This window comes from Oncorhynchus kisutch, linkage group LG7 (assembly GCF_002021735.2).
Source record: "Oncorhynchus kisutch isolate 150728-3 linkage group LG7, Okis_V2, whole genome shotgun sequence".
Classification (NCBI taxonomy): Eukaryota; Metazoa; Chordata; class Actinopteri; order Salmoniformes; family Salmonidae; genus Oncorhynchus; species Oncorhynchus kisutch.
In genome coordinates, this window is record NC_034180.2 from 21,443,912 (window position 1) to 21,458,222 (window position 14,311).

Below are 14,311 nucleotides of genomic sequence, written 5' to 3' on the forward strand. Positions count from 1 at the left end.
GACTGTCACATGATCTGAGCAGGGGCGTGGTTATAGAATAACGCCTGAGTTTGCAGCGTTAACAGTGCTGTCAGACTTTTTGGAAACATTGGTCAGGATGATTTATAAATTATCTTTCGCTATCGCCTTGTGTTTTAGTTTGTGTTTTGATCTCTCTATTGCCGAGAGCTACGTTTTGGATGATAAAATTGGATTAGGAAGAACGTTTGACGGCATTGGCGGTTTGAGTGGTGGAGGGGTAAGTAACTTATCCTAGTTGCTAATACCAAGCTAGTAGCTACTTCCTGATTCGACTGTACTGTGAACTAATCAATGAAACGAGTGCGCTGTAATCTAAATAGTTTTGTCACTTTTCTGCAACCTTTCCCTGTTCGTTTTAGGCAACATCTCGTCTACTTGTCAATTATGCAGAACCCTACCGCAGCCAGATATTGGACTACCTCTTCAAGGTAGCTGCTACAACCGTATACATTCTTATGTTAGGTCTGAATTCCTCATCTCATTTCATGCAAGGTAGCCAGCCAGTAATCTTATCTTATCGTGTGAGATCATAACAGTATGTAACTTTTATTTTCTGTCTGTAGCCAAACTTTGGGGCTTCTCTGCAAATCCTGAAAGTGGAGATTGGAGGTGATGCCCAAACCACAGGTAAACATTGAAAATGTACTTTTATGGTGCACTACTTTGACCAGGACTATTTTGGGATTAGGGTGCCATTTGGGAAGCATTCTTTGTGGATATCAAGGATGACACAGTCAGAGTGTGGCTTTGAGTTACGAATGTAATGTTAGCTGAAGACTACATGTAAATTCAGTTTTTTCACCTAGATGGAACGGAACCCTCTCACATGCACTATGAAAATGATGAGAACTTCTTCCGAGGTTATGAATGGTGGCTGATGAGAGAAGCCAAGAAGAGGAACCCCAACATCACTCTCATAGGTGAGGCTGAAGGAGCAGTAGACCCTTTCATTGCCGCCGTACCCTTTTCATCCCTGTATCAAACTAGAACACAAGACCAGTTGGAAATATCTGTGTACGGTGGGGTCTCTCTAACAATAGTCTCTGTTCATGTTTCCTTTTGTAACTGCAGGCTTGCCATGGGCCTTCCCGGGTTGGGTTGGACATGGGAAGAACTGGCCGTATGACTTCCCTGATATAACTGCATCCTACGTGGTGTCGTGGATTTTAGGAGCCGAACAGTACCATGACCTGAATATTGATTATGTTGGGGTGTGTATTCAATTCAATTTTGTGCATTGTGTATTGAGAATATTTTAATTGGATACAAACATGATGTATACACTTACTCTACCCACCTGTTTTAAAGTTATCATGTTGATGTTTTATAACTATATAGATTTGGAATGAACGGAACTTTGACAGCAAGTACATCAAGGTTGGTGTTGTCATGTTTTCTGTTCATATTTGACCAGCCATTACCATTACACATTGTGAAATGTCTTAGAAGAAAAAGATGACAAAAAAACTGCCACCAACATTCTGGTTTTACTGGTGGTCAGTGGCACCTTAATTGGGGAGGATGGGTTCATCGTAATGAATGGAATGGTAACAAAGGACTGGTATTCAACACATGGTTTCTGTGTGGTTGATACATTCCAGTGACTCCATTCCAGTTATTATTCTGAACTGTCCACACCTCAGCAGCCTCCTGTGATTTTAGGGCTATTGGCAGAGAGACAATTGTTCATCAAAATCCAATCAAGATCAGCTGTTTGCATCTGAGAGCATATAATTTGTTACTAAGGTGCTCCGAGACACATTGGATAAAGTTGGCCTAACCGGTGTGGGCATCATCGCAGCAGACGGCAACTGGGATGTTTCCAATGCCATGGGTGTAGACCCGTACCTCAACGACGCTGTTGAGGTAGTAGGGTAAGTAAGGGACAACATGGACCACAGCTTGCGCTGAAGTGGCACAAAACATCCTTTGCAACTCCGGCTCACAGCAAATCACTCTGTTTCCTCCATGGCATGGTATGGTATTTGTCACGTGAAGCTGACTAATGTCACAGGTGTAGTCAATAGCATTCTGTGGGTCTAGAAATGCAATGATCATGCTAAACAAACATGCTCTCAGATGCTTTTGCACTAAAGTATTAAGTTAAAGAATGTGCTATCATTAAACCCAGATGCCGGTCAAGGTGAATGAGGAACTGAACACACAGGGGTTTACTGTAATAGAGTATGGGTTCTCCATGGGTGTGTCTCGCCTTTCAGTTCCCCGGATCTGGTATGTTTGCTTCTGTCACAAGTTAGTTTTACCACTATGATTCTAGAACACTTGGCAAGCAATAAGGAAGTCTGCGTGCCACCTTTCATAACTTTGATTGCTCTGTTGTCGTCAGACAAAGCTGAATGTTGGTGGCTTTTTTTTAAATTTTAATGCCTGAGTGGTCAGAAGCACAATTACAGTCAATCCTGATCAATTTAAATTTTGTTTGAAGTGATACTTCAGGATTACTTCCCTAGAGTCAGATGAACTCGTGGATGCTATTTTTATATCTCTGCGTGCAGTTTGAAGGAAGTTGCTAACTAGCGTTAGCCCAATGACTGGTGGTCTATGGTAAGTACTAGTAGATACCAGAGACTTCCAGTCTTTGCGCTAACACTAGTTAGCATTGGCTCGCAAAATTACCTTTAACTTCCTTCATACTGGATGCAGAGACATGCAAATGTTATCCATGATTTCATCTGACTCTGGGGAAGAAGATAAAGGGCTTCATTGCCATAATCCCGAAGTAACACTAAGTGAATTTCAGTAGACCAGTACCAAATCAAATAAATTCTTCATTATTCTTCTGCATATCTGAATAATCTTATTTAGTGCATATATTCATGACAGTCTCAAACCACAGCAATATCAGGAGTTGATTCCATACTAATAGAGAATGTGCATACTCTAGTATGTAAGCTACGTTTATTGCTTGACATTTGCACATGTAAAAGGCCAATGTAGTCAATTGTCCTGAATGGTTCTTCAATACAGGATCACCTTTTCACTCGCCTCTCTTTCTGACTGTCACTGGTTAGCTGCTGCGGTACACTCTGGATAAGAGTGGTTTGGAGAGGGTCAGAATCATAGCCAGTGATAACCTTTGGCAGCCCATAACCTATTCATTGTGTGTCGATCAAGAGCTGGCTGACGCAGTAGACGTGATAGGGTAGGAGAGTTTCTACTTTGTTACAGGAGACCACCTCTGTTCAATTTACTGCATGCGCTTCTCCCATCTATGTAGGAAGTTATTCCTCAGAACTACCGCTTGCACGCACAGTGTTGATTTAGCTTATTCTTTTAAGTGTGCCTTTGTGCTCATCACTTTTTATAATTCCATTTGTGTGGCCTGACAGGGCCCACTACCCAGGCACCACCACAGTGATAGAGGCCCTGAAGACCCAGAAGAAGCTATGGTCGTCTGAAGACTACAGCACCTTTAACGACGAGGTGGGAGGAGGCTGCTGGGCCCGGATCCTCAACCAGAACTATGTCAACGGACTCATGACTGCGTATGTAGCTAACTGTCGTAGTTACTGATTTCCACTAAAATCATAGCCTCGTGGAACCAGACTGACTCTTGTGCTCACTTTTAATTTCACAACAGAATGTGACTTTGTGGGATTGGGCTGATTTTAAACAAGACTACTAAAATCACCTGTAGTATTGGAAGGGTGATAGGGTAGTGCTATGATCCTCCAAGGTGGCATAGCAGTTCAGACGTCTTTTGTCCTCGTCTTGTCGTGTCCTGTATATATATATATATTTACAACTTTTTCACATACATTTTATTTTTATTTTCCATCAACTCATCTTCAAAACACTCTCCTGCAACCCGCCTCACCAATGTATATTTATAAAAAAGTATTATTTACCTCAGATCTGTAATCCTCCAAGAAGCTAGCCAGAAACTCCAAGAAGCTAGCCAGAAGCTAATCCAGAAGCTAGTTCAGAAGCTAGTTGGCTCCTTTACTGGCAAGTCGTTGGTGTTCAGCTAACCACGGTTTGTGGTCATCGGCTATCCTTTGGCTCGAAAGTCTATCGCCAGTTCTGTACGGCGCGGCTCGGAGCGGAGCATACCGGACCAATTTTAATCTCCATGTCCCTGGATTTCGACTGCTCTCTGGACATTCATGCCCGGATCTCACAGCTAGCTAGCTGCTATCCGTGTGACTATCGGCCTTCGTCGATTCCGGAGCAAACATCAATTGTTCCGGAGCTAGCAAGCTCCGTCAATCACTCCTGAGTTCCATCAATCGCACCTGGGCTGCAGTCGCATATCCGGACCCGTTTTGCTGCCTTCGCGGAGCCCCACCGGGCCTTCACAACTGGACTGCCGACGTTATCTACCCGAAGGAGTTATTCGGCTGGCTCCTCCGTCGCGACGTTACCTGAACGCCCATCTGCGGCCTGCTAACCGTTAGCTGTCTTACCGGCTGCTATAAATTTTTTTTAATTTTTTTTATTATTATTATTATGTTTTCTTCTTGGGCCTCTATAACTATCTATTGTTTTTATTTTTGTTGTTGTTGTGTGATTTGGATTGATCCCCTCTACCACACGGAACCCCACTAATCTACTGACGGAGCGCAGGAGGTGGCTAACAACAGACCTCCATCCTATGCTAGCTTGCTACCGATGCCCTGGCTAGCTGTCTAAATCACCAACCAACCTCTCCACTCACCGGACCCTTTTGATCACTCGACTAAGCATGCCTCTCCTTAATGTCAATATGTCTTGTCCATTTCTGTTCTGGTTAGTGTTTATTGGCTTATTTCACTGTAGAGCCTCTAGTCCTGCTCACTATACCTTATCCAAACTATTAGTTCCACCACCCACACATGCAATGACATCTCCTGGTTTCAACGATGTTTCTAGAGACAATATCTCTCTCTTCATCACTCAATACCTAGGTTTACCTCCACTGTATTCACATCCTACCATACATTTGTCTGTACATTATACCTTGATGCTATTTTATCGCCCCCAGAAACCTCCTTTTACTCTATGTTCCAGACGTTCTAGACGACCAATTCTCATAGCTTTTAGCCGTACCCTTATTCTACTCCTCCTATGTTCCTCTGGCGATGTAGAGGTGAATCCAGGCCCTGCAGTGCCTAGCTCCACTCCTATTCCCCAGGCGCTCTCTTTTGACGACTTCTGTAACCGTAATAGCCTTGGTTTCATGCATGTTAACATTAGAAGCCTCCTCCCTAAGTTTGTTCTATTCACTGCTTTAGCACACTCTGCCAACCCGGATGTTCTAGCTGTGTCTGAATCCTGGCTTAGGAAGACCACCAAAAACTCAGACATTTTAATTCCAAACTACAACATTTTCAGACAAGATAGAACTGCCAAAGGGGGCGGTGTTGCAATCTACTGCAAAGATAGCCTGCAGAGTTCTGTCCTACTATCCAGGTCTGTACCCAAACAATTTGAACTTCTACTTTTAAAAATCCACCTCTCTAAAAACAAGTCTCTCACCGTTGCCGCCTGCTATAGACCACCCTCTGCCCCCAGCTGTGCTCTGGACACCATATGTGAACTGATTGCCCCCCATCTATCTTCAGAGTTCGTGCTGCTAGGCGACCTAAACTGGAACATGCTTAACACCCCAGCCATCCTACAATCTAAACTTGATGCCCTCAATCTCACACAAATAATCAATGAACCTACCAGGTACCTCCCCAAAACCTTAAACACGGGCACCCTCATAGATATCATCCTAACCAACTTCCCCTCTAAATACACCTCTGCTGTCTTCAACCAAGATCTCAGCGATCACTGCCTCATTGCCTGCATCCGTAATGGGTCAGCGGTCAAACGACCTCCACTCATCACTGTAAAACGCTCCCTGAAACACTTCTGCGAGCAGGCCTTTCTAATCGACCTGGCCGGGGTATCCTGGAAGGATATTGATCTCATCCCGTCAGTAGAGGATGCCTGGATATTTTTTTAAAATGCCTTCCTAACCATCTTAAATAAACATGCCCCATTTAAGAAATTTAGAACCAGGAACAGATATAGCCCTTGGTTCTCCCCAGACCTGACTGCCCTTAACCAACACAAAAATATCCTATGGCGTTCTGCATTAGCATCGAACAGCCCCCGTGATATGCAGCTGTTCAGGGAAGCTAGAAATCATTATACACAGGCAGTTAGAAAAGCCAAGGCTAGCTTTTTCAAGCAGAAATTTGCTTCCTGCAACACTAACTCAAAAAAGTTCTGGGACACTGTAAAGTCCATGGAGAATAAGAACACCTCCTCCCAGCTGCCCACTGCACTGAAGATAGGAAACACTGTCACCACTGATAAATCCACCATAATTGAGAATTTCAATAAGCATTTTTCTACGGCTGGCCATGCTTTCCACCTGGCTACTCCTACCCCGGACAACAGCACTGCACCCCCAACAGCAACTCGCCCAAGCCTTCCCCATTTCTCCTTCTCCCAAATCCATTCAGCTGATGTTCTGAAAGAGCTGCAAAATCTGGACCCCTACAAATCAGCCGGGCTAGACAATCTGGACCCTTTCTTTCTAAAATTATCTGCCGAAATTGTTGCCACCCCTATTACTAGCCTGTTCAACCTCTCTTTCGTGTCGTCTGAGATTCCCAAAGATTGGAAAGCAGCTGCGGTCATCCCCCTCTTCAAAGGGGGGGACACTCTTGACCCAAACTGCTACAGACCTATATCTATCCTACCGTGCCTTTCTAAGGTCTTCGAAAGCCAAGTCAACAAACAGATTACCGACCATTTAGAATCTCACCATACCTTCTCTGCTATGCAATCCGGTTTCAGAGCTGGTCATGGGTGCACCTCAGCCACGCTCAAGGTCCTAAACGATATCTTAACCGCCATCGATAAGAAACATTACTGTGCAGCCGTATTCATTGATCTGGCCAAGGCTTTCGACTCTGTCAATCACCATATCCTCATCGGCAGACTCGACAGCCTTGGTTTCTCAAATGATTGCCTCGCCTGGTTCACCAACTACTTCTCTGATAGAGTTCAGTGTGTCAAATCGGAGGGTCTGCTGTCCGGACCTCTGGCAGTCTCTATGGGGGTGCCACAGGGTTCAATTCTTGGACCGACTCTCTTCTCTGTATACATCAATGAGGTCGCTCTTGCTGCTGGTGAGTCCCTGATCCACCTCTACGCAGACGACACATTCTGTATACTTCCGGCCCTTCTTTGGACACTGTGTTAACAACCCTCCAGGCAAGCTTCAATGCCATACAACTCTCCTTCCGTGGCCTCCAATTGCTCTTAAATACAAGTAAAACTAAATGCATGCTCTTCAACCGATCGCTACCTGCACCTACCCGCCTGTCCAACATCACTACTCTGGACGGCTCTGACTTAGAATACGTGGACAACTACAAATACTTAGGTGTCTGGTTAGACTGTAAACTCTCCTTCCAGATCCATATCAAACATCTCCAATCCAAAGTTAAATCTAGAATTGGCTTCCTATTTCGCAACAAAGCATCCTTCACTCATGCTGCCAAACATACCCTTGTAAAACTGACCATCCTACCAATCCTCGACTTTGGCGATGTCATTTACAAAATAGCCTCCAATACCCTACTCAACAAATTGGATGCAGTCTATCACAGTGCAATCCGTTTTATCACCAAAGCCCCATATACTACCCACCATTGCGACCTGTACTCTCTCGTTGGCTGGCCCTCGCTTCATACTCGTCGCCAAACCCACTGGCTCCATGTCATCTACAAGACCCTGCTAGGTAAAGTCCCCCCTTATCTCAGCTCGCTGATCACCATAGCATCTCCCACTTGTAGCACACGCTCCAGCAGGTATATCTCTCTAGTCACCCCCAAAATCAATTCTTTCTTTGGCCGCCTCTCCTTCCAGTTCTCTGCTGCCAATGACTGGAACGAACTACAAAAATCTCTGAAACTGGAAACACTTATCTCCCTCACTAGCTTTAAGCACCAACTGTCAGAGCAGCTCACAGATTACTGCACCTGTACATAGCCCACCTATAATTTAGCCCAAACAACTACCTCTTTCCCAACTGTATTTAATTTTTATTTATTTATTTATTTTGCTCCTTTGCACCCCATTATTTTTTATTTCTACTTTGCACATTCTTCCATTGCAAAACTACCATTCCAGTATTTTACTTGCTATATTGTATTTACTTTGCCATCATGGCCTTTTTTGCCTTTACCTCCCTTCTCACCTCATTTGCTCACATTGTATATAGACTTGTTTATACTGCATTATTGACTGTATGTTTGTTTTACTCCATGTGTAACTCTGTGTCGTTGTATCTGTCGAACTGCTTTGCTTTATCTTGGCCAGGTCGCAATTGTAAATGAGAACTTGTTCTCAACTTGCCTACCTGGTTAAATAAAGGTAAAATAAATAAATAAATAAATGATCAACACAGAGATTGACCTTAAGGATTGCCCTAATGCCCGGGATCACTAACTGATCTGTTGAGCTCTAAGGTTGCCCCATTGGGCAGGTGACAGCTATAAGAATCTGATAGATCAGCGTCCAAAACATGCAACCCTCACTCATATAATGGTAGGTATGGGCTGCGTCCCAAATGGCACCCTGTTCCCTACATCGCTCCCGAGTGGCGCAGCGGTCTATGGCGCAGCTTCTCGGTGCTAGAGGCGTCACTACAGACACCGTGGTTAGAATCCAGGCTGTATCACAATTGGCCCATCGTCATCCAGATTTGGCCGGTGTAGTCCGTCATTGTAAATAAGAATTTGTTCTTAACTGACTTGCCTAGTTAAATAAAGGTTACATTTAAAATTCTAACCGGAACCTATGGACCCTGGTCAAAAGTTGTCAGCCATTAAAAGGGTTACCTGTTGTCCTTTTTTGTAAAAGAGTGGTCAGTGAAATATCTGTTTTGTTATTGTTTCAGCACCATATCCTGGAACCTGGTAGCCAGTTACTATGAGGACCTTCCCTTTGGGAGAGATGGCCTAATGACCGCAGAGGAGCCCTGGACTGGGAACTATGTGGTGGAATCACCCATCTGGATAACTGGTAACCCACAGCACTTATATGGATAGTTCACCCTAACATTGTTTCATTATTGGTACGGTTAACTAGCTACAGATTAGCACAATAATGTTTGGTTACCGTGTCACTGTTTTGAGTGGTTATTGCTTCCCCAAAGGTATCGTCAGCTCACATGTGATGTGGTGACATTAGCTGCCGTATTCTGCTACAGTACAAAACTCACCAATGTTTTAGACAAGTATGTGAAAAGGACTAATAATTTAATTGATTTACATGAGGTAATTTTATCTCCTAGCCCACACCACCCAGTTTAGCCAGCCAGGATGGACCTATCTGCAAACCGTTGGGCATCTGGTACACGGGGGAAGTTATGTTGCCCTGACAGACAGTAAAGGAAACCTCACTGTTGTAATAGAAACCATGGTCAGTATTTATCTTCCTATACATTATGCCTGTTAACTAGGATCTTTATTCTGAGTAATGATGTATAATCTGAGTAAAAGGCTTAATCCTATTGTTGATTGTACACTGTGCTATGAACACTTTTCTAACTTTGAATAAACAATTATAGTAAAGCCCTTTTTAAAATCTCTGAAGCTTAACTTTTAAGTCTGCTTTTGACTGGAATGGAAACCTGAAGAGGACATTGTTGACTTTCTCTTTCAAATTTAAGCTCTGCTCTCTCTGGAGCCTACAATCTAAGCTTTAGAAAAGCAAAAGGAAGTCTTGTGAGCTAGCAGCTCACTTCTACTTAGCTTTCTGCTGATGCAAGGATGGTGTAGCCAGAGTGGTTTGCGCTTCAGGCAACTTTACTATTTCTTATCCCATAAACACAAAGATATCTGACTACTGGGCTATCACCTTAGTTTATACATTTATTTGTCTTCTGTTCAGACTCATGATCATTCTGTGTGCATCAGACCTCCTCTCCTGCCCTTCAATGTCACAGCCCAGAATGTAACATTCCAACTCAAGGGATCTTTTGTGAGTACTGTCGCAATCCCCTGAGACTTTTCTGCCCACTTAATGATTGAGAGGCTACTTTGTCTGAGTACGTGTTTCTCTGTCCTAGGCTTCGATCAAGGAACTACAGGTGTGGCAGTCAAAGTTTGACTTCAAGACTAAAAAGCCGTTCTTCTTCAAGAAATTGAGCCCCTTAAAGGTAAACGTACTCCTCTGACAGAAATAGCTCTGCAATAGGGCACGCCAGCCTCTAAAAGATTATGACAAGATGATATCTGACAGGATGACACTGTCTTTGGATCTTGTTTTTAGGGTGAGTGTTGTACAAAGTGAGATTACTCCCCCGTGACATTTCACATCTCCTCACTAACTTTTTTTATGAGCGTTTTATGATTTTTAGGTTGAAGATGTTTTGATGTGGGCTTTTTTTATTGACTACATTGTCATGAGTTTCATGCTCCCTCCCTCCCTCTCTGGTAGATTTATGATGGTTCGTTCACCTTGAGCCTGGATGTTGATGAGGTTTACACTTTAACCACCATATCCACTGGGCAGAAAGGGACTTACCCTGATCCACCTGCCTCTGGCCCATTCCCTAAAGTCTACTTTGATGACTTTAATGTTGGTAAGTGCATTTTCAAGCTAGAAGTGTCACTATCTGCCAAAAACAACCTGCAAATGATCCGGAAATTCTAATTATAGTTTAAACGATTAATTACATTATTTTGTCTGTCTCGCTCGCTGCCTTTCTCCTTCTCTTTTTCACTCTCTCTGCAGCCAACCCTTCCTTCTCTGAGGCCCCAGACTTTGCTGACCAGACGGGGGTGTTTGAGTATTACATTAACCTGACGGACCCTGGTCCTCATGTCTTCACTTTGCGCCAGGTGGTCACACAGATGCCTGTTACCTGGGCAACAGATGCTGACCAGACCATCAGCGTCATTGGAGACTATAAATGGTGAAAGGGCAGGGGTCAGGGCCGATGCCAACCCTTATCCTGGAGGGTCGGAAGTGTGCACTTTGTAATGTATTGTGTATGTACAGTAGTGTTTCAGCAATAGGCCTTAGATCCTCTGCTCAAATCCACAATGATAGTAATATTACCCTGGTAAGGAAAACGGTTCAGTTCAGGAAAGTGGGCATTTTACTGTGTGTTTTTGTAATGTTGCATACTGTATGTTTTCCAGGCAGAACCTGACAGTGATGTGTGATGTCTTCATGGAGACTGTGAAGACTGGAGGAGTGTTCATCGCAGTCAGAGTGGACAAAGGAGGCCAGTCTGTCCGCAGCGCCAAGGGAGTCTTCTTCTGGGTGTTTGCAGATGGCTCCTACAAAGTCACCAATGACCTAGGTCGGTATTTCAATCATAGACATACACATTAAAAAGGCTAGTTTCCCCGACACAGATTAAGCCTCGTCCAGGACTGAAAACCATGGTCAAAAGATAATCTCCTTTTGACTGTAACTGTTTAGTCCGTGACTAGGCTTGTCTGGGGAAACGGCGCCATAATGTTTATACCTGAGTTTTAAACATTCCTTATCAGTAAATGATGTATCATTGTAAAGCACAAGGTGTTGAGAAATCAATATGCCAAGTCTTATTACTCCACAGTTGGCAAGACTGTACTGGCAGAGGGTCTGTCTGGAACGAGAGCGTATGGCTGGCACACGTTAACCCTCACAGTCGAGGTATGTTTACAACTTCAATCTCTGAAACGGTACACCAAATATTTCCAGAGAAACCTCATGTTCATCATCAAAATGTCTCTTTCAATTTTGTTTTTCATTTAAATGACTTCCAGACCTTTTGTAGGGTGACATATTGTCTATGGGCACATTAGCTATACTAAATAGATTTTTTTTTCTTCAGGGGGAGTATGCCACAGGGTTGCTGAATGGATATCCACTATGGAAGAATGCTGTGGTATTGGGACCAAAGAATGGCTGGGCTGCCATAGGAACACACTCATTTGAACTGGCACAGTTTGACAACTTTGCTGTGGAAGTAAAATGAGAATTTTTCTGTGTGTTTGTGGTGAATAAACCTTGGTCATTAATTAATTTATTGGCACAATTATGCCTCTGAGCCCTTAAATGTGACTGTAAAATGAGAATGGTGGCTATTTTCCATAAATATTTTGTAAAGGGATTAATTTGGATTCAGTGCCATTTAACTCACAAATATCCATACTTTCTATTGTTATTTTGTGTGTGTGCGCGCAAGCAGAGACTGAAGAGGAAGCGAGATATCTCGCTGGCTCTTATACAGTCAATGAACTAAGTAGACCAGACCCAGTTGCTATTGCATTGGTTTCTATGGGATAGCTACCCCTTAGACCAGAACTGTGACCATATTTATTTTTAATAGTTGTAATAGTTGCACAATTTAGCAGAGTGTTATCAACAGACTTTTCACCTAGTCTGCTCTGGGGTTCATACCAATGACCCTTTCGGTTACTGGCCCAACGATTTTTAACTGCTAGGCTACCTGTTAGTAAGACCTCTTCATTTATCCACCATCTTAAGTGCAAGCCTTAAATTTAAAGATTGTTGAATGCCTAGTATTTCCCCAGAAATATGCTGAAATTACTCAACAGTTTGGATCTGAGAATTACTGTGATGGAATTACTTTTCTGTAAGCCTTTGTTTTGTCTTTCCACTGATAAAATAATCATTGCCTAATGACTGTTAATATCGATTTTTAAAGAAGTATGACAATTAATACTCTTTACAATAAAGAAATGGCATATTTTGAAACTGACACTTTTTTTTGTGCATATTTGTTAAGTTTGTCAAACATTGGGCAAACGATACCCCTTGAATGGTTGTTGCTAAGTAACGGGAGAGACGCCCAGTCAACATCTGAGCGCAGGATGGCTGAGGAAGAAGTTGAGAAGATTATTCATCACACCAAGCGTATTTTTATCAACAACGTTGACTCCTATGCCTCGACATGTATCGCAAAGGTTGGGCTTTCTGAAACTGACATATTTGTCTAAATAAAAATGAAGCTGCGACTCGGAACTAAACCGTGTGTCTCATCCATTGCTAGCCAGCTAACGTTAGCCTAGCTGTGTGCTTCACCGTTGCTATCCAATCAAATATGTGTCGGGTTGTATGCGTAGCTATCTAAAAGAAAGTTGCTACACCAATGGGTTAGACTGGCTTGACCAGAACCATACCTGTTTAAAATGTCTCTCTCTATGCTCCGTGCAGTTCTTGTCTGCCTGTGTAGTGGGGGCGTCCCTGGTGGAAACTGACGAGCCAGAGGTGGAGGAAGGGGAAGAGAGGCTATCAAAAGATGACCATCCAAAAGTCAAAGACGGAACCTTTCAAATTGTCGGAACTATTGCAAACAAAAACGAAAGAAGACCAAGTTATGTGTTGGATGAATATTTTGTGAGTAACATTAGCCTAATATGTGTAGCAAAATTTCATTTCCACATGCATCTGCATCTTATCAAAGAAGGAAACGAACGTTAAGTGTTACCTAAACAAGTCCTATGCTATGTGTTTGAATGATTTCAGCAACTGAAAAGGGAAGAACTCCTGGAGCGCCTGATGGAGTGTGATATCATAATTTACAACATCACTGAGGATGCTGACCAGATGGACGAGGCCTCTTGGGCAATCTCAGGTAGGCTACTGTTTGTCTCTCATTGACTGATTATTAATACAAACACACACACACCACTATCTCTCTGTGTTGGTCTGGGAATTATAACACATTGCATAACACACCATTGATTCAATTCAAATGTTTGCATTGCATGACCCAAGAAATCAATGCCTACTTCACAGTTCACTGTTCTTTCACCAGCCCTTCATGCTGAGATGGCCAGGTTCAGTCAGCCAAAGATGTTCATCCTCATATCAACTGTAATGACCTGGGCTCTCAGCAAGCCTGTCGATGCGGTGAGTGGGCCAGGATTCACTTCCGCTTTACTGTAGCGACCTTATGCCAACACCTAGCCTAAGTACCAGTCTCTTTAGCTAACATTCCACTCCTTGCCACTCCTTGTTATTGCCAAAGAGACCGTCCTTTTGGCAATCTTCAAATATTAACATTCTATCGTTGATGAGCTTGAGGAAATCAGAGGATTTGATTCTGATTCAATAACCCTCACAGCTATCATTCAATGTCAATGTTAATGAAAATTAGACAAGAAATAAAATAGGAAAAAGTTCTAACTTAAATCATAGATTTGATTGGAAACATTCTAGCATTAGGCATTTCATTGTAAACATAAACACTGGACGCGGGGAAAGCAGAGGATTTCCCAGCAGTTCATTCTGAATACTGAGCCTATTTTATATCCAG

At 43.0% G+C, this 14,311-nt stretch overlaps 2 protein-coding genes across 3 annotated transcripts in view; both read left to right on the forward strand.

Moving 5' to 3' along the window:
- galcb (galactosylceramidase b) lies at positions 1–12,751 on the forward strand. Of its 2 annotated transcripts, none has more exons than XM_020487704.2 (17): positions 1–238; positions 381–449; positions 585–648; positions 828–941; positions 1,093–1,232; positions 1,360–1,398; positions 1,768–1,895; positions 3,372–3,527; positions 8,927–9,051; positions 9,323–9,450; positions 9,922–10,011; positions 10,100–10,189; positions 10,471–10,615; positions 10,768–10,948; positions 11,178–11,341; positions 11,603–11,679; positions 11,861–12,751. In XM_020487704.2, exons 1-17 carry the CDS (start codon positions 98–100, stop codon positions 12,002–12,004), a joined length of 1,995 nt encoding a protein of 664 aa, XP_020343293.1. In that variant the 5' UTR covers positions 1–97; the 3' UTR covers positions 12,005–12,751. The 2 variants fall into 2 exon arrangements, with proteins under 2 accessions (XP_020343293.1, XP_020343291.1); XM_020487702.2 differs by lacking the exon at positions 1,768–1,895 and adding an exon at positions 3,054–3,184 and having other exon boundaries at positions 17–238.
- Positions 12,682–14,311, forward strand: part of ak7b (adenylate kinase 7b) — a 15,356-nt gene continuing 13,726 nt past the window's right edge. The window contains exons 1-4 of the mRNA XM_020487701.2: positions 12,682–12,956; positions 13,207–13,389; positions 13,519–13,627; positions 13,811–13,905. Coding sequence (XP_020343290.1) covers positions 12,702–12,956; positions 13,207–13,389; positions 13,519–13,627; positions 13,811–13,905 — 642 coding nt within the window. The 5' untranslated portion in view covers positions 12,682–12,701. The remainder of the gene's footprint in view (positions 12,957–13,206; positions 13,390–13,518; positions 13,628–13,810; positions 13,906–14,311) is intronic.

Coding starts and splice junctions, on each gene's coding strand:
- galcb (XM_020487702.2), top strand. CDS start 98: ATGATTTATAAATTATCTTTCGCTATCGCCTTGTGTTTTAGTTTGTGT. Junction 10,012..10,099: donor TCCAACTCAAGGGATCTTTT/GTGAGTACTGTC, acceptor TCTCTGTCCTAG/GCTTCGATCAAGGAACTACA. Junction 10,616..10,767: donor CTTTGATGACTTTAATGTTG/GTAAGTGCATTT, acceptor CTCTCTCTGCAG/CCAACCCTTCCTTCTCTGAG.